This window comes from Diabrotica undecimpunctata, chromosome 5 (genome assembly GCF_040954645.1).
Source record: "Diabrotica undecimpunctata isolate CICGRU chromosome 5, icDiaUnde3, whole genome shotgun sequence".
NCBI lineage: Eukaryota > Metazoa > Arthropoda > Insecta > Coleoptera > Chrysomelidae > Diabrotica > Diabrotica undecimpunctata.
In genome coordinates this window covers 154,842,699-154,865,271 of record NC_092807.1, presented here as the reverse complement: position 1 = coordinate 154,865,271, position 22,573 = coordinate 154,842,699, and the positions used below count along the sequence as shown (strand labels likewise).

General features: G+C 31.4%; 1 protein-coding gene across 3 annotated transcripts in view; it reads right to left on the bottom strand.

The window, feature by feature from the left end:
• LOC140442020 (uncharacterized) overlaps positions 1-22,573 on the bottom strand; it is a 1,060,727-nt gene that overhangs the window by 224,048 nt on the left and 814,106 nt on the right. For all 3 annotated transcript variants that reach the window (XM_072533056.1, XM_072533055.1, XM_072533057.1), the window contains one exon: positions 19,707-19,859. In XM_072533056.1, coding sequence (XP_072389157.1) covers positions 19,707-19,859 — 153 coding nt within the window. The remainder of the gene's footprint in view (positions 1-19,706; positions 19,860-22,573) is intronic.

The following is a 22,573-nucleotide window of genomic DNA, read 5'->3' as shown; positions in this document are numbered from 1 at the left end:
TTGCACGTATTAAAACGGAGCCACCAAAGAGAGTCGTTGCAGTTCGTTGAAGTTTAAAAAACTACGTGCATTTTCCAAAAAGTGTTACTTCTCTTTGAATGGTCAAGACATACAGGTATGTGAGAAATTTCTTTGTAAGACACTTTGCATATCAGCGTCGTTAATACAAGATGTTGTAAGAAAAACTTATATTCTAGGCTATTATGCAGATACGGATAAAAGAGGCAAACATACACCGTCAAATAAAACAAGCAGTAAAACCCAAAAAATCGTGAAGGCTCATATTGAGTCTTTTCCAACCATGAGCCCATATTATATTCGCCAAAGTTTAAAGCGTAGATATTTGGACAAAAATTTAAGTATAAGAAAAATGTACCAACTTTTTATAAATGACTATGAGCAGAAGAAACTGGAAGGTGTTAGCGAAATTACATATCGAAGAATATTTTATAACGACTATAATTTAAGCTTTTTTGTTGCTAAAAAAGATCAATGTTTAGTTTGTAATAAATATGATAGGGCTAATCCAACTGACAAATCGGAATTAGAAGACAGTTACAGAGAACATCAGAAAAGAAAAGAAGTATGTAATCTTAAAAAACAAAATGATAAGAAAAGATCTAATGAACAACGGGATTTTGTTTCAGTTACTTTCGATCTACAGGCCGTACTACAGATTCCAAGTGGATTGACTGGAAAACTATATTATTCTCGAAAATTATGTGTCTACAATTTGTGTGTATATGAAGCCGCATTACCAAATGCAGCTTACTGTTTTGACTGGTCAGAAATTAACGGTAGACAAGGAAGTTCTGAAATAGAAAGCATTATACTCCACTACTTATCAAAATGTGTTCCGGAATATGTAAGTGAAATAAGTTTATTTTCTGATACCTGCAGAGGACAGAATCCGTTTAAATATTATTGAACACAAATTTTTAGAGTCTGGACATTCCTATAGGAAAGTTGACTCTATGCAGAGTAGTAACGAAACCGCTAAAAAACACAGATCTATCTATGTGATGCCAGATTACTTGTCTGTTTTTTAAAATGCAAGAGGAAATAAAAATATCAAGGTTGATGATAAAAATGTATGTATAGAACCATACAAAATATTCACGTTCCTTCCAATGAATATCTTCGTAAAATAAAGTAATAAAAGGATTTAAAATAAATTCAAGCTGGGCTGTTTTTCTAGATTTGACAGAATTTAAATTTTTGGACAAGTGTTGTTTTTCAAATAAACGCTTCAGTTTCAAAACCTTGCTGATTTTTGTGTATTTAAAATTTTGTCGGTTATGGTTACAATAATTAGAAGAGTATTGACTACTTTTATGTTAAATATTCTACTTTGTTCACGGTTCATAGCTAGTTACGCTACTGTTGTCACAATATAGAACAATTTTTAGAATTTTTTACAAACAGCGAGCTCTGGATAATTCACCGGTTTCTATTTATAAATAAATGTTGTTATGTTGGATACAATTTATATTCGAATTGCAAAATATTCAGAGTATGCTTTGATTTGCTGCCGTTTTTATAGTTATAGCGAAGTATTTTATGAATTCCCATCCATCATATCTTGTTTCAAGCGTAACGTTATTACGAGTCGCATTTATTTTTCGGTATTGTGAAATAAAATTCTAGTTATGTCGAAAAATAAAGGCACCTTTGAACAAAACGAGTTTCATACAAAAAGCTATACCTCTCATCAATCATGGCATTTTTAATACACCATATATGGCAGTCAAAAGCATTCGGAAAATATTTTAAATATTCACTGTAGTTTACTATAGACAATGAAGTATTGATTATGGAATGTTATTCGGATTCCATAAACTAAAAATATGTTTTAGTAACCTGTAGCCTCAAAGATTTTTATTTTAGGTTTTCAAGTTTTTCATTTATTTGTATTTTTATTTATTTATTAAAGTTATATTTTAAAATTTTACTTTTTCATGTATTTTCCTTATAAAATTAGTATATTGTAAATCAGAATACATTTTTTTTGCTAGTTGTTTATAATTGCTCTAGTTTCGCAACTTTATACAAATCCTTTGGAAATAGGTATATATATATATATATATATATATATATATATATATATATATATATATATATATATATATATATATATATACATCTATTACTAAATAGACCATCTAAATAAATTTTCAAGATATCCTGGAGAGCTGTTATGCTATGTAAAATTAAAAATAATATTGGTTTGCTCTTAATATATTTCAAATTATAAAATATAATAATTTAAAATATTTCAACTGATAAACTATGAACGATATTTCAAAGAAATAAAAGTCCGTTATCTTTGGATTACCTGTAGTAAACAAAATTTAAGATATGCATAAATTATTTTCTTTGTAAAATATATTTGAGTGAACGTAGTGAATTGAACAATACGACCGGGTTTTCCAAATGGACTTGTACAGTGAATAAAGACAATAGGGTAGAATTTAGAAATTATATTTCTCCGTTAGTTCTTAAGAATTTGTAGAAACCGATTAGCATGTTAATAGTTTGTAGGAAATTTATAATTGTAGGTAAAATTGTTTGTTTGTTCTCTAAATGGTTTATGGAGATACGTATGACGAACTGTGATTGGACGAGATAAAAAAAAGGTGGGATGGCTATGTACGGATGAGAGTTTAGCTAGATTTTAGAGGAAAAAAAAGATCATCAGTTGTTTTCCAAGGGTGTAAGGCGAACAGTCGTTGTTCTTTGGCGGTTCCCAAGTGATATTAAGCATTAGAAGTGAATGTTTGTGAGTTTTCGTGGACTAAGTGTATCCTGACGGAAGCTGATCCAGTAAAATATTGTAAATCATACTTTTCTACTTATATATTCCAAGAGTCACTGTTCAGGCCGGAACGAGAGATTCAGTTTATCGAGATGAGAAGAGACTGGCATCTGTTAAACGACACGTGCATCTGAAGGAGATCATTGAAGACGAGAGGCTTGCAATAATTTGTTGTAAGATTGCTGATTAACTAGGGAACTGCTAAGAATCGATAGTGTAGGCTACAAGGAGCAAGGATTTGCACAACTCATCATCAGAGAGATAATTATTTTCCATTCGTCAATATTTGTTTATCAACAAGTTTTTTTTCTTATTGCTTCAGAAAGAATAGAAATATTTATCAGGAGATATAGAACAACAATTTTGATTTGAGATTTTAATTTATGTAGTATATAACATTAATGTTTGAATGTTCACGTACGTAGAAAAAAATTTTGATAATCATTGTATGAGATATTTTTTGTTTAAGATATTTGAGTGTGAATTTTATTTCAATATATAATTTTGTATCATATATGTTTATTATTTCGGTATTCCTCAGACCTTACCTATCATATGTAAAGCATAGATATTGAAGCACGAATATAACCCTGAGATAAGAGAATTAAATAGTGTGATAAAATCATAATTGCATCATTTAAATAAGTTTAATTAATTAATTAATTAGCTAATTAATTGCTTGGCGCATCTATTTTCTTTGGTATTCTTTCTTCCCCCATACGTCTAACATGCCCGTACCATGTTAATTGTTGTATTTCGATGTCTTCATTTTCTCGTTTGTTCTAATCTAGACTTTTCCGCTGCTCTCCTCCAAAAATCCATTTCAACTGCCAATAGGTTATTTCCAAGTTTTTGTGATAACTGCCATACTTCTGAGCCATAGAGGATTACTAGTTGCAATATGGTATTACATATTCTTTTTTTCGTTTTCAGTCTTACATTTTTCTGTCATAGTACTGAATTCAATGCACCTATAACTCGTTTCCCTTTGGTTATTCTGTCTTTTATGGCTTAATCAGTTCTTCCTGTCTTTGTTAGTTTTCCGTCATCTAAGTCGAGGTCATATACAGAATTTTCTCCTCCTATGTAAAGATATTGCGTTTTTTATAAATTTACTTCGAGGCCCCATTTTTTGTACTTTTCCATTAGTTTTCTAGCCATATACTCCAGGTCTTGGACAATAACTACCTGGTCATCTGCATAGTGCAACGTGTATAACGTTTCATCCCCAATAGACAGCCCCATCTCTTTACACTTCTTTTTCCAGTATTAACATTAATAGGTATTAACATACTTTGTGTTAATTTTTGTCTCCCACATATATTTAGGTGAAATTAGGCTTTTAAAACCTAGACAATATCGAACAATACAGGTAGCATCAATAATCTTTCTGCAAATTTATTAGTCTTTTTATAGCTTTTTGTTACAATAAAACACTGAACACTTTGTTTTCGAAACTTCCACAAAATTTATTATAAAATCTTATCACTACAGCTGTTTTGGCAAAGTACCTTTCTTAAGTGATCTATTTTTTGTATGCATTTACACATTATAGTCTTTAACCAAAAACAAAGTTTTCAGTGTTAAATTGTCACATAAAATGAATTTCCATCAAGTAACGGTCGAATCCATCAATTATATCTTTTTGCTTATGGCATTCTGTATTTTTAGGGGAATGTAGAGAATAAGCCACAAAATATATTCAAATGTTTAATTTACTGACGTTTCGATCTCTATAAAGAAACCGTTTTCAAATATATAAATGACAGATATATTTATTTTTTATAGCTTTTTGCTTGTGGAATTCTGTGTTTTTAGGGAGAATTTTGAAAATAAGCCACAGTATGTCTGTTTACATGGTTAATTTACTGGCGTTTTGATCTCTATTCTATAGTTTTTTTTTATGAACGAGAGAGTAATTAGCATAATTTTAACTGGTAGCTCCGACCACTCCATGGGCGTGCTCAAGAATAATTGAAAAATTACTTTGAATAATTGTAAAAAATAAATGAATTATTTCAGTGTTATAAAGTGTTATGTGTATGTAAACAAAAGTGACCTCTTTTATCACACACTATATTAGAACTGACTGGCCTACACTAAAAAGGGTTTTAAAAAATTCACATTTTTTTTAATTTTTAAAAATTACAAAAGCGAAAAAGAGTTTTTAAAACCGTCTAAGGTATGTTAAATAGATGAATAAAAATATTAATATAAAACTTACAGCTACTTGTTACAAATCCAAATCAGATTCAGAAGATGAACTTTCAGAACCAAGATTTATAATAACTGGCTCGATCATTTTATCAGTAATATTGTCCAGCTTCCACATTTTTTCCTCTTCTTTAATAGTGTGATTTACTGCCTTTTCCCAGTTTTCAGGTTTTACATTATTTACGGCCTCCAAAAACAACTGTTTAACATCATGAATTTTAAAAGTGGTATTTTTTCTTGAAATTTCACTCTTTATCTGTGCCCATACCAGTTCAATCGGGTTTAATTCACAATGATATGGTGGGGATCTAAGTACTGTCATTCCACGATTTTTGGCAATTTCATCAATTTCGTATTTTTTAAATTTTTCTTTATGAAGGGCACACAACGAATAAAGTTCCTTTCTTATAGATCCGGGATGGTACGTAATATTTTTTGAACTCAGCCAATTCTGCAAGTCTTTTTTTAACCACTTGGTTGTGGGCAGTCCTTCTATAAGTCTGGAGTGATAACTTGCATTATCCATTACTATTACACAGTTCTTAGGAAGAAGATCTATCATTTGTTCGAACCATTCTTGAAAGACATCAGCGTTCATGTCTTCATGGTAGTCACCGGTACGAGTTGATTCAAAAGTTAATAAACCACCTTCAACAAAACCATCTGAACTGCCAATGTATACTATTATCAGCCTGCGTCCCTTTCCTGATGGTGGGTTTAAACCAGTAGATAAGTTATTTACAAAAGCGTGCCTTTGACTTGTAACAGTTTCATCCTGCCAAAATTTATTTGGTGTATGACCCTCGTTGATCCATGTTTCATCAAGATAAAATATTTTTCTTTTTTGGTTTCTCATTTCCTTTATGGTTCTTAGAAAATGTCTTCTCCATATGACAATATCGCTTCTTTCTAATAAAATAGACTTTCTGGGATTTTTTTTCCAGCGGAAGCCTATTTCTTTTAAAAGTTTCCATAACGTACTTCGACTCATTTCTGGGTAATCCTTATCATCTCGAACTGAGACAAGAACTTTATCCAATGTTGGAAATTGGTAAAAAATAAGTAATATAAGATTATATAAATAATATTATATAAATATATAATAATAAACAAATAAAATAAATGTAACTATCGTGTATATCTTTGAAAACGGTCTTTGGATAAAGAGCTCGAAACGTCAGTACAAACCTGTAAATAAATTTATATTGTGGCCTATTTCGAACAAGTAATATTTAAAAAATATAATATAATTAACGTTGAAATAAAAGTGAGTGTACGCCACTGAATTTTCATACGTCTTTCCCCACTTCTCTGCCAACAAAAGATGTAGTCACTCTTCCAAATAGTGGAATTCAAGTATAGGTAAAAGCAACTAAAGTATTTTTATATATATTTGGGTATCACATGCAGCAACTTAAACTTATTCGTAAACTAGTTCGTAAGGTTTTGTTATTGTTTGGTTTTTGACTTTTTGTAAGCTTTGTCCATAAAATTGTTCAATAATTTTCAGTGACAATAAAGTATATTTCTATTCTATTCTATTCTAATGCTTAATATGCTTATCTGTTATGCTGTAATAGTCAACTTCGTCTGCTCGTAGTCGCAATTGTATAAACTGTGATAGTGAGATAAACTAAACATTTTAAGACGTTAGATGCAGACGTTAGATGCAAACGCCAAATAAATGTTGTATACTCAGAGTTCCAATCTATGTATCATTCAACAAGGGACATATTGTAATTGCAGAATTTGGTATAACTACAGAATCATATACGAGTATACATCTAATTAATTTGTTAAGTAAGCAGGGAAAATTAAAAATCAATACGAACTTACAGAGGAGTCTGATATAAAATTTCCTTCACACCGCATTTAACTCCTGTGATTAAGCTCTTACTCATATTCTATGTAGATTAATAAGGAACATAAAATGAGTTACATTGGAGACATGTTAAAACTTTCTCATTTTTTGTTTTAAATTTTTACATCGGAAGTCCGTTAGCAATTTTATTCATGAAAGGTTTAGAGAGCGTGCTTCAAGTTGTTCATTTTTATGGTTTTTAGACACTTTTATTAACGCAGGCATAATAAAAAATGCAAATGCGAAATTAACATTTTGATATGTTAGTACTGAAATACACTAAAATTTATTTAGTTATAAAACTTTTTCTCGTCTAGTTCTAGTTCAGATTCTAAAAAAATATGCTACTAAATAAAAGTACACCGCTGCTCGGTTACCATAAATTATTTATACCGCCAAAATAAAACTATTGTTTTTGTTGTAGTATTTCTATGTAAAATAATTTGAATTATATATATTTGTGTATTATTAAAAGGTCAATAAAATTAAACAACAATGTAAAGAAAATGTAACCATATTTTTTTTAAACTATAGAGGAATATTGCTATTAAAAGAAGGCTATACAGAACACTGTAAGAACACTGATAGAAAAATGCAAAGAGTATAATGTTCCAATTCCAACATAATCTAATACGTAGAAAATAAACATTTTTACTGTCACTTTGTATTATCTCTACGATAGAATCAATTGTTTTTCAATTTTAAATTTTTACTCATAGATCGTATTGGGGCATTATTTTCGATAAATAATAAATTAAATTCATTAAAAAGTTAAACCTCTTGTATGTGTTAGTTTTTGTTGATTGTAAATGATTAAAATTTTATGTCAAATAATAATACATTGCATCAACTGTACTAAATTTAAATAAATCTAAAAAAGTTTAAAATGAAGGTTGGCGTTGACCGTTTGACGTTTCTTGATATTTTATACCCATTGTCATTATTGTCATTATCAATTGTTATTTATGTGTACAAGAATACATATTTCTTCTGTCATATCTACGTTAAGTACATTGTGTTAGTTTTGGTAGAGCTTTTGTTACTTTCGTTCAAAATGCCACATCAGTTTTCGACCACAGAATATGCAGACATAATATTTGTTTATAGATTCTGTAATGGGAATTGTAGGGCTGCTAGTAGAGAATATCGCAGGAGATTTCTTAATCGTCGAACTCCTAGTCATCCAACATTTGGGTCAGTTTTTAATTATTTGCGAGAAAATGGCACTTTTCCTACTGGAACAACAGAGCGACATGTAGATGAAGAGCAGCAAGAGGACATTATGGACGCCGTTACTATGAACCCTACAATAAGCACTAGACAAGTAAGTCGAGAACTCAATGTTACTCAATCAAAAGTAAGTAGAGTCTTACAAAAAAATAATCTATACCCATATCACATTCAAATGGTTCAGCGACTACATGCTGGAGATGAGATCGATAGGTTGGAATTTTGTAGATGGATTAACAATAATCGACCAACGCTATACAGGACACTATTTACAGATGAAGCCCAATTTACCAGAGACGGGATAAATAATTCACGAAATTCACATGTATGAGCAGAAGAAAATCCCCATGCTATTCGAGAACGTCGTTCTCAGTTAAGGTTTTTGGTTAACGAGTGGATTGGTGTCATAAATAACCAATTAGTAGGTCCTCACTTTTTTGATGGTCCTTTAACAGGGCAGGTCTATTTGAACTTTCTACAAAATATTTTGCCGAGTTTGCTTGCCAACGCGAACGTTGCTATCCGAGGGATGTATTTTTAGCATGATGGGGCACCCCCACACTTTTTACTGGCAGTGAGACAACATCTCAATAATGTTTATGGCAACAGGTGGATAGGACGTGCAGGTCCTATTTCGTGGCCTTCAAGATCTCCTGATTTCAATCCCGTTGATTACCATATTTGGGGACGATTGAAGCAACTAGTTTACGCAGTGAATATTAATAACCGACAACAATTAATTGATAGAATTATACATTGTTGTAATACTATTAGAAACGATCCCCAGAGTATCCGTAATTCAATACGTCAATTAACAATTCGGCAACAAAAATGTGTACAGGCTGCAGGGTTCCATTTCGAAAATCTATTTTGAATTATTTTTATTTTGTTACCATTATTGTAGCTTTGTAGTTCTAATTTATGAATTTATCATAACTATGTACATATTTTTAGTTTTTTTTTAAATTGTTCTTCGTTATTGTTAGTAGTTACTGTTTTTTGTTGTGCAGTGACTCAGTTTATCATTTAAATTAAAATGTTTGAAATTTATAACATTTGTTTAAATTAATTACCTTATAATTTGATACTTCATTATGGTTGTTCTATTTTTGGTAAGATTTGATCGTTCACTAAAAATTTAATAAAAGTGCGACAACATTGTCGCATATGTCGTTTTCATTGGCTATTTATGTAGTTTAAAAATCACTTATTGCATTTTAAAAAAAATATATACAGGGTGGAATATTTAATACGAATCCCTAAATTAATTTTTTTAAAGCCAGTCCTGGAATTTTTTAGTTTAGCTAATACCAGTCGAATGCTTGATAGTAGTGTACTGTATCATGCAAAAATTAAAAAAATCAAATGAGCCGTATAAACACTACAGTAAAATGAAATAAATGGTCAATTACACAAATCACCCTGTTAATTAATAAAGAAGAGGAGTTGACATTTTTTAGTGGCCACATGATATGCTCCCTGAGGGACTCTACATATGGTAGAAGTATGTAAAGTTCCTCATGACTCACCCTGTATACTGATGCGAAATGCAGCGTGAAACACAATGGGATCAACAGTGATGAATTCGACGTACTTACTGGAGTTAGACAGGGATGCGCGCTTTCTCCGTTTCTTTTTAACATAGCTATAGACTATGTTCTCTCCAAACTAGACTCCGACACAAGAGGGATACAATGGACGTTAACCACACGCCTAAGCGATCTAGAATACGTGGACGATATCTGCGTATTAGGTCAAAGGTTCGAAGATCTGACTTACCAATTGGAAACACTTTCCACTGAAGCCAACAAAATAGGTTTAAAAATCAATATTAGTAAAACCAAGTCCATAAGTATAAATGCAAGGAACAACACGCTGTTTACTATCGACAATATGCAGATTGAAAATGTGGAAAACTTTACGTATCTTGGAAGTGTCATAACAGAAAACGGAGGTACAGAAGACGATATTTGTATGAGGATACGAAAAGCCCAACAAGCTTTCAGCACGCTCAACCCTGTTTGAAAATCTGGCGAGTATACTACAAGAACAAAGATCCGAATATTTCGATGAAATGTCATGTCTGTTCTACTCTAAGGATGTAAACCCTGGAAAGTGACAAACACCCTCACAGACAAACTGCAGGTCTTTGTTAATAAATGTTTACGAAGAATTGTTCGTATGTTCTGGCCTAACACCATCAGAAACGAAGATCTGCTACACCTGACCGAACAAAAGAGGGTACAAAATGAAATTAAGTCCAGAAAGTGGGGTTGGATTGGTCACACACTCCGAAAAAATAGTTCCAGTATCGCAAAGACTGCCCTAGAGTGGAATCCACAAGGGAAAAGAAAAAGAGGTCGCTCAGTACAAACTTGGAGAAGATCCATCGTGGACGAGATAAGAGGCCAAGGAAAGTCTTGAAATGAGGTGAAGGCCTTAGCGCAAAATAGAACCCGATGGCGCGTTTTCACTGAAGCTCTATGCTCCACTTAGGAGTTTTAGAACCTTATATATATATATATATATATATATATATATATATATATATATATATATATATATATATATATATATATATATGAGAGAAAAAAAGTTGTATTCCCCAATATTACATTGGATAATCGACTTATGTGTTAGTAATGCTATTCAACTAGCCCGCTCTTATGAGTATGATCAAGACAATCTCTATTTTTCGAGAGAAATTGTACAGTATCTTTTAAAAAAATATGGAGAAGCCTGGACCCAAGAGATCTTCTGTGTACAATATTGATATTTCTGTGTACAATTACACACAATATGATTTTTTGATGTCAAATGAATTTTTTTCTTTTGCAATTTCAGTCGACATGATTTTTCCAAATTTTATTGAGCAATTCTGGTTTGAAGTTTTGAAGTAAAACTGTACACTGATACTGTTAATATCTCACTCGGCATTGCAAATATAGCGTTACATTTGCTTTATTAATGGAACTGGTATAGACTAAATAGAAATCAATACATCATACTAGAACTAGAACTAAGAATAACCAAATACTGACGTATAAAATTGGACAAACTGTATATATAATATAGCATATTGAATGAAATACAAAGCGAGAATGCGCGGAAATCGATAAATAGCTTTTAACAAAATTATTTAGAGTTTTTTTTTATACGCAATAATACTTGTAATATTGTATTAAATATATAACTTCTGTAATATCACTTTGAACATGTTTTAAATTGAAATGAAATCATTCAGCTTTATGCAATGCAGTCGAATTTAATATTAAAACGCGAACATTTTATCGATTTAAATTTTAATAACGGTCCACTCGCTTCATTAATGCAAATTGATAAAAGTTATAACAGATCGTGATTTCATTTTAAAATTGGAATTATTTCATCTCTATTTTAAACGAAGCTGTGTCCGTCAGAGGTTATGGGACTCAGACCCTTACTATGCCCATATTTCCGTATTTTTTTATCTGTTGAAATCAATTTTGAACATAAATTGGGTTTACGTTTCATCAAGAATTGATACAAAAAATTTGATTAACAGTATATCAAAGGTATACGAAAGGTTAATATAAGGTTATTATTTAATGTCCAGTGAAAAGACCTGTTCAGAAATGATTATCTATTTGCTCATGAATAAAAGGAACTTTGAAGATAGAGGTGATAATTTGATAAATTATCGCTTCCTTTTATTGTTTAATTTATTAGAAAATGGAATAGTTACATCTTCCACATAATGGAATTTAGTTAAGGTACGCTAACTTATTGAGAGTTTGATTTTTTGTATATCAGGCATAAAACACTGACAATTAGGTAGTCAAAATGATGCCCAGTTTTTAAATGCTAATCAACTGCTGCACTCTTATTTTTATTTTTTGTACAGTTACTTTTGTGTTGTGTTATTCTTTGTATAAGCAATTGTGAAGTTTGACCGACATAACAACTCTGACAGTTCGAATAAGGCAACTTGCGGATAATACTAGTTCAATATAAAAAATGCTTCTGTGACTAGATTATTTGAACAATTAACTAATATTAAAGTTGTTTAATTTAATGTATTAGAAAGTGGACAAAAGTAAACGATAAGACTACAACTCTTTATAAAACTAATGTTATCAAGTTGCCTTGTTCGGACCGTCAGAGTTGTTATGTCGGTGAAACTGCACAATGGATTAAACAGAGAATAACACAACACAAAAAGTGACTGTACAAAAAAGAAAAATACGGGTGCGGCAGTTGACGACCATTTAAAATCTAGGCACCATTTTGACTACCCAAATGTTAGGGTTTTAAGTCGTAAGTTTTAAGTTAAATAGTTACGGTTTTCCGATTTCGTACATAGACCTTAAACGCCATGAATTCAGAACGCCATAAATTAAATATCAACATATATATATATATATATATATATACCGATATTTAGGCGCCTCGACCTTCCGGTAGGGATCTATGGAGGAGTATCACTGAGCCGCAAGCCCTTATCTCTTGCCGTACTGCTCCACCATAGGCCGATCAGACACCGGCATATTCTAGTCTAAGCCGCAGATTCATCTAGAATTTTAAACTACTGCGTTAGCCTTTTTGTTTTCTGTACACCGAGCTGGGGATCAAACCACTGAACCACTCGCAGTGAAGCGAATGAGAACCGGCCGCCCAGCCCGCTTGGCTCTCTGACCGGCGATAAATATCAACATACATATCCATAATTAAGAATCTATGACAATAAATTTTTGTTTTATTTTTCAAATATTTTACCAATTAGATTATGATTCAATACGTTATCGCTTATATGTCTAAGCTGAGTACAACTCTGCTTTTTAAACTTAATTTTTTTTAAACCGGTTTTAAAGTTTCTAAGAAAATTAAATCAGAGGCGGCTGTCTTACTTTAAATTGTCTAAATATGTAAATATGTCTAAAACAGAAAAACTTTTTAAACTATTTGCATAACTTTCAATTCCAATGAAGTATAAAATTGAACTAATAGTTGCTGTAACTGTAAATAAAAAAATCCATGTAAATCACAGAAATACATACGTATGGCCGTGGTATATGATGATCTAATCATGATTTTAATAATTAAATTTCTCCAGTTAAAGGGGATCATAATATTTAATAGCACTCGCGCGGAGGAAGTTAAAGCTATCTAATGAGATAAAAAGTAGTAGCTCTAAAATTTAACAATATATATATATATATATATATATATATATATATATATATATATATATATATATATATATATGTCTATTTGAAATAGTGGACATTGAAATAGTGGACCAATATAAAACTTGGACAAAAATATCGTTCAACTATCTGTCTCCTTTTAGGACGCACCATATTCTATAGCGCTGTCCAAAGACAATGTTGAAAATCGCCGTGTAATAATCCGATTTGCGGATCTTTTTGAGAGTTATATCTTCTTCGTATCTTTAAATGAATCGGATATTTGCCTATATTTTTCATTGTATTTACCAATCTACTACAACAGACTAATAACAAAAATAAACTTAATGGTTTGTAGTTATTTCCTTTCTTTTCTGTAAATATTTAATGGTTAACATCTTATTTGAAAAACATCTAGAGAAATGAGATTGGCAACACCGCTCAAAATATCCATCTGACTGCTTAAAAGCTTAGATAAAGGAAAGAGGAGCTTGCCTAATAGTCGGAGAGATAGAGCCGAAATTTTGAACTGATGAGTAATATAACATTTCTCTATTGGAATATATTTATTGTAACTGGGTTAAGACTTTGCCTTACAGGAGGACGCCCCTCGTGGTACAGGGGGTGGCTATACAGGGATAAAGTTGTCATTTTTTTCGGAAAAATTAACGATCGATAATATGGCTGAAAATTTGCCCAGAGTAGGATTTTGGTATAACTAGACGAAATCCCAAAGGGCGGACGCGAGAGTGGATACATAAGGGGTGGCGGACAGGGGTGAAGTTGCAATTTTTTGGGGAAAAATTAACGATAGGTAATATGTCCGCTATTTTCATGGCTCATTATTTAGCACCTAAAAACTCTAAATCCAAAAGGGCGGACCGCTGGGTTGGTACAAAGAGCCATAAAACGGGGTCAAACCGGTCTCGGTAACAATTTTCAACGATAATTCAACGTTAACGATTTTATTATGATATTTTTATAGCGATTAATTTGAAAATTTGTATGCTCACCTCTGTTACTACTCTGAAAAGCGTTAAGCAGAGTTTTCCTCAAAATTTTCCAAAAAATTTCCGTAAATGAAAATTTTCTTAATTTTTTGAGGTAAAATCTAATTTATAGAATCCTTTCGATTTTCTGTCAGTTATACCATGATTTTTTTCCAAAAATTTTCAAACGATTTTTCCGATAAGAAAAAAAAAATTTAGAAAAACTTTTCTAAAACATTTGATAAAACTCTACGTCATCGTCTGAATCTTTTATAAAATATTTTGTAGTTTTAAAATGATAATATGATAATGTTTTCTAATTAGACTAAATGAGATCTGGTTACCCATATTAAAAGAGGAAGTTATTAAAAGGAAAATACCAGTATTAGTAAGTCGGTAACATATAGAGGATACATTATTTATGTTTTTTAAATAACAAACATATAAAATCAGAATTTGGTGTTTATTAAAAGTAAACTAAATGCACGACCAAATACTTACCATGTCGGTATAGTATTATCAGGTTTTTTTCCTCGTTTTTTCCTCATAATTTACTATGGAATCACTAACAGGAGATTTTTACTGTCATTACGGCATGTGTTTGTCTTTTTAAAGACGAATTACATGCTATGATTTTAACTGAAGTAGAAATTGAAACGTCAATAAACGTACCTTAACCTTTAATTGTGAATTATTCCCATTTAAATAGTAATTATCTTTACGATAAGCAAAATGGCGCCCAACCTTTAGGGTTGTTTCTGTCAGTCCAGGTTTATTGTACCTGACAATCTTTTTATTTTTTAACTCGTTTCGATTATCTCGATTGTTTAATATTTGTGCCCTATTTTGTAGCATCTGCTACATCCTTAACCTACATCTTTAATCCAAATTCATTTATTTTTGTTTGTGTTAATACCGATTTCTTCCGTATTACTATCATTAACGCATCTGACGTAATGCTACTGTGTAATAGTATTAAGTTTATGCTTTTATTTAAATAATTTGTATTTAATGCATAGGAAGTGTTTAACTCATATGTATAATAATGTCTTTACACTCACCTATTAACAGAAAATTATGCTGTGAAAATGGGGATTAAATTTTTAGTAATTAGTTTTAATGGGAAAAGGATTACTACATAAATATATAATAGTATTACGTTCAACTATGTAAAGCATTATTAAATAGGATTTGAAAATGGAAACACTTCTGCGTTTGTTAAAAGGATAGTATGCATTTATTAAATATTATATTTCACAAAATCTCTAAAATATATATATATATATATATATATATATATATATATATATATATTTATATATATATATATTTATATATATATATTTATATATATATATATATTTATATATATATATATATATATATATATATATATATATATATATTTAAATATTCATATCTACGAATATGAACATTATTTTCTGCAAAGTTTGTGTGTTTTTTGTTTTTGTTTTTTGTTTTTTCTTTTTTGGTTAAGTTAGTTTCAAATAAGGAGTAAAGTGTACAGTAGATATGATAACATCGATAACATACTACATATTGAGTTAGAACTGATGAAGCTTTAGAAATATAAAGCGAAACGTCTTCAATAAACTTATGAAGTAGTTGACTTCTTTTTTTTATTTGCCAACCTGAATGACCGATTAAACCTCTGAATTCACTAGTTGAATACTTTAGAATTATATATATATATATATATATATATATATATATATATATATATATATATATATATATATATATATATATAATTTTGAATCCTTTAAGCCTATCGAAGTAGATACATTATAAAAGTAAACACAAAGTGAAGTATTTATTTTAAAATAGATACACGAATATAAGTGGCAGTTAAATCAAAATTTACTTTGCTGCATTTGCAAATATTAAGCCCCAAGTTAAATCTACTTTAGCCCCACAAATCAATATGTGACGAGTATACTGAAGGCAATAAATAGAGATAGCAATATTTATTTATTATGTAATTTACTGAGAGTTCACTTGATATGTTGTTATGTGACTGTGTTGACTGTGTACCTGCATAATGTCCTATATGATTTTGGACAATTGTTCAGGGGAAAGTAAAAACTATTTTATTATGCGGTTGTTAATAAAAAACTAAAAATAAATAAGTCATGGTATACGTTTTGACGTAGTCGGTATATTTTATAACAAAGTACAATACAGTCTTGTAGCTATATCAAGCATGTAGCTATATGAAACCAATACCATGTAGCATACTTAAATGCTAAATTATAAACTGTAAAATTGTGACATGTCAATTTAGTTTTATAACAAAAGCATCAGCATTTGTGAATACTTGTTAAGATAAAACAGCTTAACTGCTTGAAGGCTAATTATATCGTTTTTAAGAGCACGTTCCTTATCTGCTTATTTTTCGGATCGAGCGTGTTTCTTACCAATACAAATGCACCGCCTTATAATGGTCAGTGTATTTTTATCGAGTTTATGTTATAAGAAATGAACCGGGTATAGGTAATCAAAACAATAATCGACGGACGGAGATGAATATCCATTGCCTTGTTATGTGTTACTAAATGGTTTTCTCGTTTTCTGTTCAAGAGTCTATGGTGTCGGAGGGGATCGGAGAAGTACAATTACCTCGTACGAGGCAATGTTGCCGATTTTAGCGCTTTATGTAGTTTGCAATTTCTAATCTAAAACTTAACGTACTGTATAAGCGATCAAACTTACACAGTTCTTTATTTCTGTTGTTTTTTTGTAATATATGGGACTAACTTAAAAGTGTTTTTTCCATTACTTGTAATTAATAAAATTTATTTATATTATTATTTTTTCCCATTGCTATTTATAGTGCAATTATCAAATAACAAATGTACACAATTTTTCATTAATAACACAGGTCTGAGACCAAAAAATTGTTTAAAATTTAATAACTGATTTTCATACTTTGTTTAATGCTGATTTTGGGAAAAATAGTGAAAAAATTCCATTACGTACAGTTATTTCACAAAATGATATAATAAAGAGAAATAAGGAGGAACCAGCAGTATTTTCAAGTCAGCACTTGTTCTTGCGTAGCCCTACCCATCCACTTGATGACTCACTGCGGCTTACTTCGTGTCAATAACTATCTGTCGCGCTGTTCCGTTCTCCCCCAGTAACAAGCAGTGAGCCTTTGGAAATGCCTTACAATTCACAGCAGCTCTTCGCTTGGTGTTGTTTTTGTTAGTGCTTTAAAGTAGTGACTATTTTCTTGTATTGTGAAGTTATTGTGCTGTCTAGTCATTGGACAATGGCTACCAGAGAATGTATAAACATGACAGAATGCTTCTGTTACATTTGCGGTAACTATACCGTTAAACATTAACAAAGAAACGTTTCCGATTTCATTGACAAAGTGTATTTTGCTTATTTTGGTATAAAGTTAGGCGATCAAGATAAGCCTTGAGCCGCCACATAAAGTTTGTTCAGTGTGTGTTGAAGAACTGAGGTAATGGTTTCAAGGTAAGGATTTCTTACGTTTTGGAATACCAATGGTTTAGAAGGAGCCCAAAAATCATATTAATAACTGCTATTTTTGTTCTTGCAACGTACGAGGTTTAAATTTGAGAAACAAAAAACCTTTTTTTTACCCTAACATTTAATTCGCCCTGTTCCTCATGGACCTGAAGTGCCACTAACTTCTCCTCCAGATTCTTTGGATGATATACATGATGATCACGAGCCATTGGACCAGCAAGGTGGTAGTGAAAAAGACAGTAAATGTTTTAGTAAAAGAATCGGCAGATGATTTAGGATCTAGATTGAAAATTAAACATGTGTTTGTTCCGAAAACATTCTTTTCAAAAAATTTGTTGTTCAATGTTCCAAAACTTTGAAGTGGTTTTAAGCAAACTGTGCTATTCAGATCATAAATGGACATTATGTGCTGATTTAAAAGTGATTTCAATGCTGCTTGGTCAATAAAGTTCCTATACAAAGTTCCCTTGCTTTCTCTGTCATGGGACAGTCGAGACAGAAAGCAACACAACATTAAAAAGAAGCTTGGCCCTTGAGAGAAATAACCCAAAAAGGTGTTATTTCCACCACTTCACATTAAGTTGAGGCTGATAAAATAATTTGTCAAGGCATTGACTAAAAAAAGGGGAGTAATCTGTCATTAGAAAACTAATAAAAGATCACTTTCACCACTTCACATAAAGTTGAGGCTGATAGAACAATTTATCAAGGTATTGACTAAAGAAGGGGAGGCAACTTTGTGGACAAAATGGAAACAAATGAAAAGGCAGCACGGACATCTTTTAAATTAGTTGTTATTGGTTTCCTAGGTAAAAAAAGACATCCAAACTACAAGAAAATCATCGCAGACATGATCGACAACTTTAAGAAGCTGCGCTGTAGCATGAGCAATCAACTTCACTTGCTCCACTCACATCTTGATTCTTCCTGGCAAACCTCGGTGATGTCAGTAAAGCAAAAGATTTCACCAAGACATCAAAGAAATGAAAAGAAGATACCAAGGAAGATAGAATGTGAGCATGATAGCAAACTACTGCTGGATCATGAAAAGGGATGATTCTCAACGACTTCACAGCAAGAAAAGCAGTAAAAGAAGCTTTGAAAGAAAGCGGGAGCGTTATTATAAGGACTTAGGAACTTAAAGAAAAATATAATTGTAATAGAAATTAGTTTAGAACATTATTAATAAATGAACTTAATTTTATAACGTTGGAAAAAAGTGAAACATTACTTAAATTTTATTATTATACCCAAACATACTCCCCACTTTGTGAGAAAACCTGACGTGATAGACAAAAAAGGTTTGCATTTTTGAAATCAGCGCAAGAAAGTACATAAACGTCAGTTATCAAATTTCAAACAACTGTCAAAAAATATTTTTTGCAGGCCTGTGTAATTTAAAAAATAAGCATATTAGTTTAAAAAATACCTGTAATGTAGGAAACCAGAATGTTTGAACGCGATTTTCCAAAAATCTACGTTTTAGAATAATTCTGAATCTATAACACTAAAGGTGCGACATGTTCTCAGCGAAAAGCTACACAATATTCGAGGTTTATCCAATATCCAAGGTCAATGAAGTAATTAGTTTTTCAAATATTCAATTATCGTCCTATTTATTGCTTATTTATACAGTGTGTATGTGAGATTAGAGTAAAGATGGAAAATACTAATAATTATTTCTATGTCACAGAATTCTTACAGTTTTATGTGCATGTGTTTCACTCCTAATATCCCAGATAAAACAAAGTTTTATTACTTTAAATTATAAAATTGTTTCTTTACATTAACATTATATTGTGCACATAGTTGAGACATATTTAAATAACTGCCTACATGATAGGTTTACTAACAGATACTTGTAATTAGATACAAAACAAATAAATCGATAAACAATGATTTATACCAACCTGCATCGCTATCCGTTGGGACACCTAGGCTGTTGGAATTGTCATTGATGAAGGCCTCGGCTGAATTGGTGAAGGTCTGCGGGGATAGTGTGAGGTCTGGACCACTCGACGAGTCGAAGAGATCGAAGGTGGCTGTGACTGCATCGCTCCCACCTGAAATACAAAGAGGATCCTCGTGAGAATTTATGGGAAAGCCCAAAGGAGTTTGTCAGTGGTCTTTGGGGCTGCAGCAACGGCGGTTTGTAGTCTTCCGGGTGCTAACTGAGTTATTGTCGCTAAATATATTCTCTAAAAGGACTAATCGCATGCGGTACAAATTAAATTAAAAATACTATAATTATAATTTGTAGTCAATATGCATTTTGAATATTGCTTGATTACCAGAGTATTACTTTTGGCTCTCGGACATAAAGCGACATAGCTCAAACTATAGATTTTTTAAGTTTCACATTGGCAAGTTAAGATTTAATTCATCGCAATGGCGAAAATATGTGAATATTTACAAAAATTCGTCGATTTTAAAGCTGGTAATATATTTTTTTTATTGGTACCCCATTTTGCTTATCTAAGGTACACCGTAGCTGGTTTAAATTCAACTTTCAAAATCGCGGATGTTTAGAGTTACCATGGCAACATCAACAGTTTTATATATTGATCTGACCTGACAGGAGTACCTAGCTTGTAACGTCAAATAAATAAAATATGAATAAAATATTAATAACAAATAAATCAAAAGCTTTATTTCAGCTAATTATTCAAAATTCAAAATTATTTCAGCTAATAATTTAAAAGCTTTACCGACATTCTTGGAAGCCAATGGGGTTGTACTTCTTCAATTAATGGCACTCCCAATAATTCTTCTCATTCTTCTTTTAAGCAATATACAACCAGTAATAACAATCAATCTGATGTGACAGATTTTAAATTAATTTTTTTGTTTTTATTAAGAAGAAATATTGCCGTATCCACCAAAAGGTTATTAGCGGCAGTACTCAGTAAACAAAACTTTAAATCTGATACAAGATATTAATTGACCTTAGGTAATTTAATAAGTTTTTTACGTGACAGTTTTCTCCTAATAAATCTGGTAGAGTATTTGGTATATTGCTTATGGACCGTTCTCTATGGTATTTTGGACACTCGATTAACAAATGGACGACGGTAAGAGGCGTAACACATAGGTCACACAGCGGGCGTTCACTGGCCGAAAGTAAATACGAGTGTGTTATCTTAGTGTGTCCTATACGTAGGCGCGTTATAACTGTTTGAATAAACCGTAAGCTAGCACTAGTTTTCCACTGTCGTGTATCTGGTTTTAGCGATCTTAATTTAGATTGCGATAGAAACCATTCGCGCTGCCACTGACCCATCACTTTTTGTTTAAAAAACGATTTGAGATCTTTACACACACTCTCACGCACTAATTCAGATTCCGCACTTGTTGCTGCATCACGAGCACTACTGTCTGCCTCTTCATTGCCGATAATTCCTATATGCGATGGGATCCATATAAATTTAGGAGTTATGTGGTTCTCTTGGGCGATTTGTAGTCCAGTTTTTATTAGTTGCTCCAATGGCTGTTTAGGATACAGATGCTGTATTGCAAGAAGAGAGCTGAGCGAGTCAGTGAGAAACAGAGGTTTTGAAATTCTTGAGAGGTTTGCATGTTTTAGGGCACGGTACAAAGCAAACAGTTCAGCGGTGAAAACACTTGAGCTAGGCGGTAGCTTAAATTTGAAAGTAGACGTTGGAGTAACAAAAGCACAACCAATGCCATCAGTAGATTTAGATGCATCGGTAAAGATGTTTGTGCAGTTCAAGGTAGTCTCGTTCAAGAATCTCATTTAGTTTGTTTTTGATTATTATGTTGTTATTGCATTTTTTGGGCAACTCTATTAAAGAGGTGTTGCAATTTGGGATGCTTATCAACCATGGAGTCGGATGTTGGATGTTACAGTAAACTACATCTGGGATTAAATTAATTTTTGTTTTTCTAATTTCCATAATAACGAAAGGTATACTGATGTACATCACAAATTCAACCATTTTACATTATTATCTCTTATTTTAATTTTTTGTAGTAATAGTACATGATTTCAAAGTATACCAATGAAAAAAATAGCTTAAAGTATTTGTAGATAACTGGTTTATAAAACACTTGCTATATTTCAAGCATTGTAAAAAATATTGTAATATTAATTTAAAGACTCTATTTTTTTTTTATTTAAAATTAACGTGTCTCGACAGCTTATGGTCATTGACACGGTATGGTAAATAATGCTTCACTTATCGTCTCGTACGGTAGATTTATTTAAAACACACTAGATACTCATGATTTTGTTTATTAGTTATCTAAGTACAATACTAGGTAGTACTCAGTTGACTTTGACTAACTTAGACTGTTCTCTTGATTCTTCATTCTTAACAATATTGATAATAATAATCCCGTGATTTCCAACTATTTAACACAAGTGCGCTTGTTGATATATTATTGTTTTTACTTGTTTAATTTGTACACATTATTTAATAAGCTTTTGATTACATTGCAAATTTCACTAGGTCAGAGCGCGTTCCAGTTACACCGATATTTTCAATGTCGTAAACAAATCATATATTTTGGCAAATGTGTGTCACGTTATTAAAAAGATTACTTAAATCTGATGCTTAATTAAATCCCGTTACAACGGGTACAGTTTACAACATAATACTAGGTATTTTATATAGGTACAAGAATTTGATATGAACATTTTTTTTAAAGGTTAAAACGATAACTGCACTGTTTATATTAGCTGAATTAAACTTGTTTCTTTTAAAAATCTAAGAACACTGTCAAAACGGTTTGGAACACTGAGAATTTCCTTTAAGGC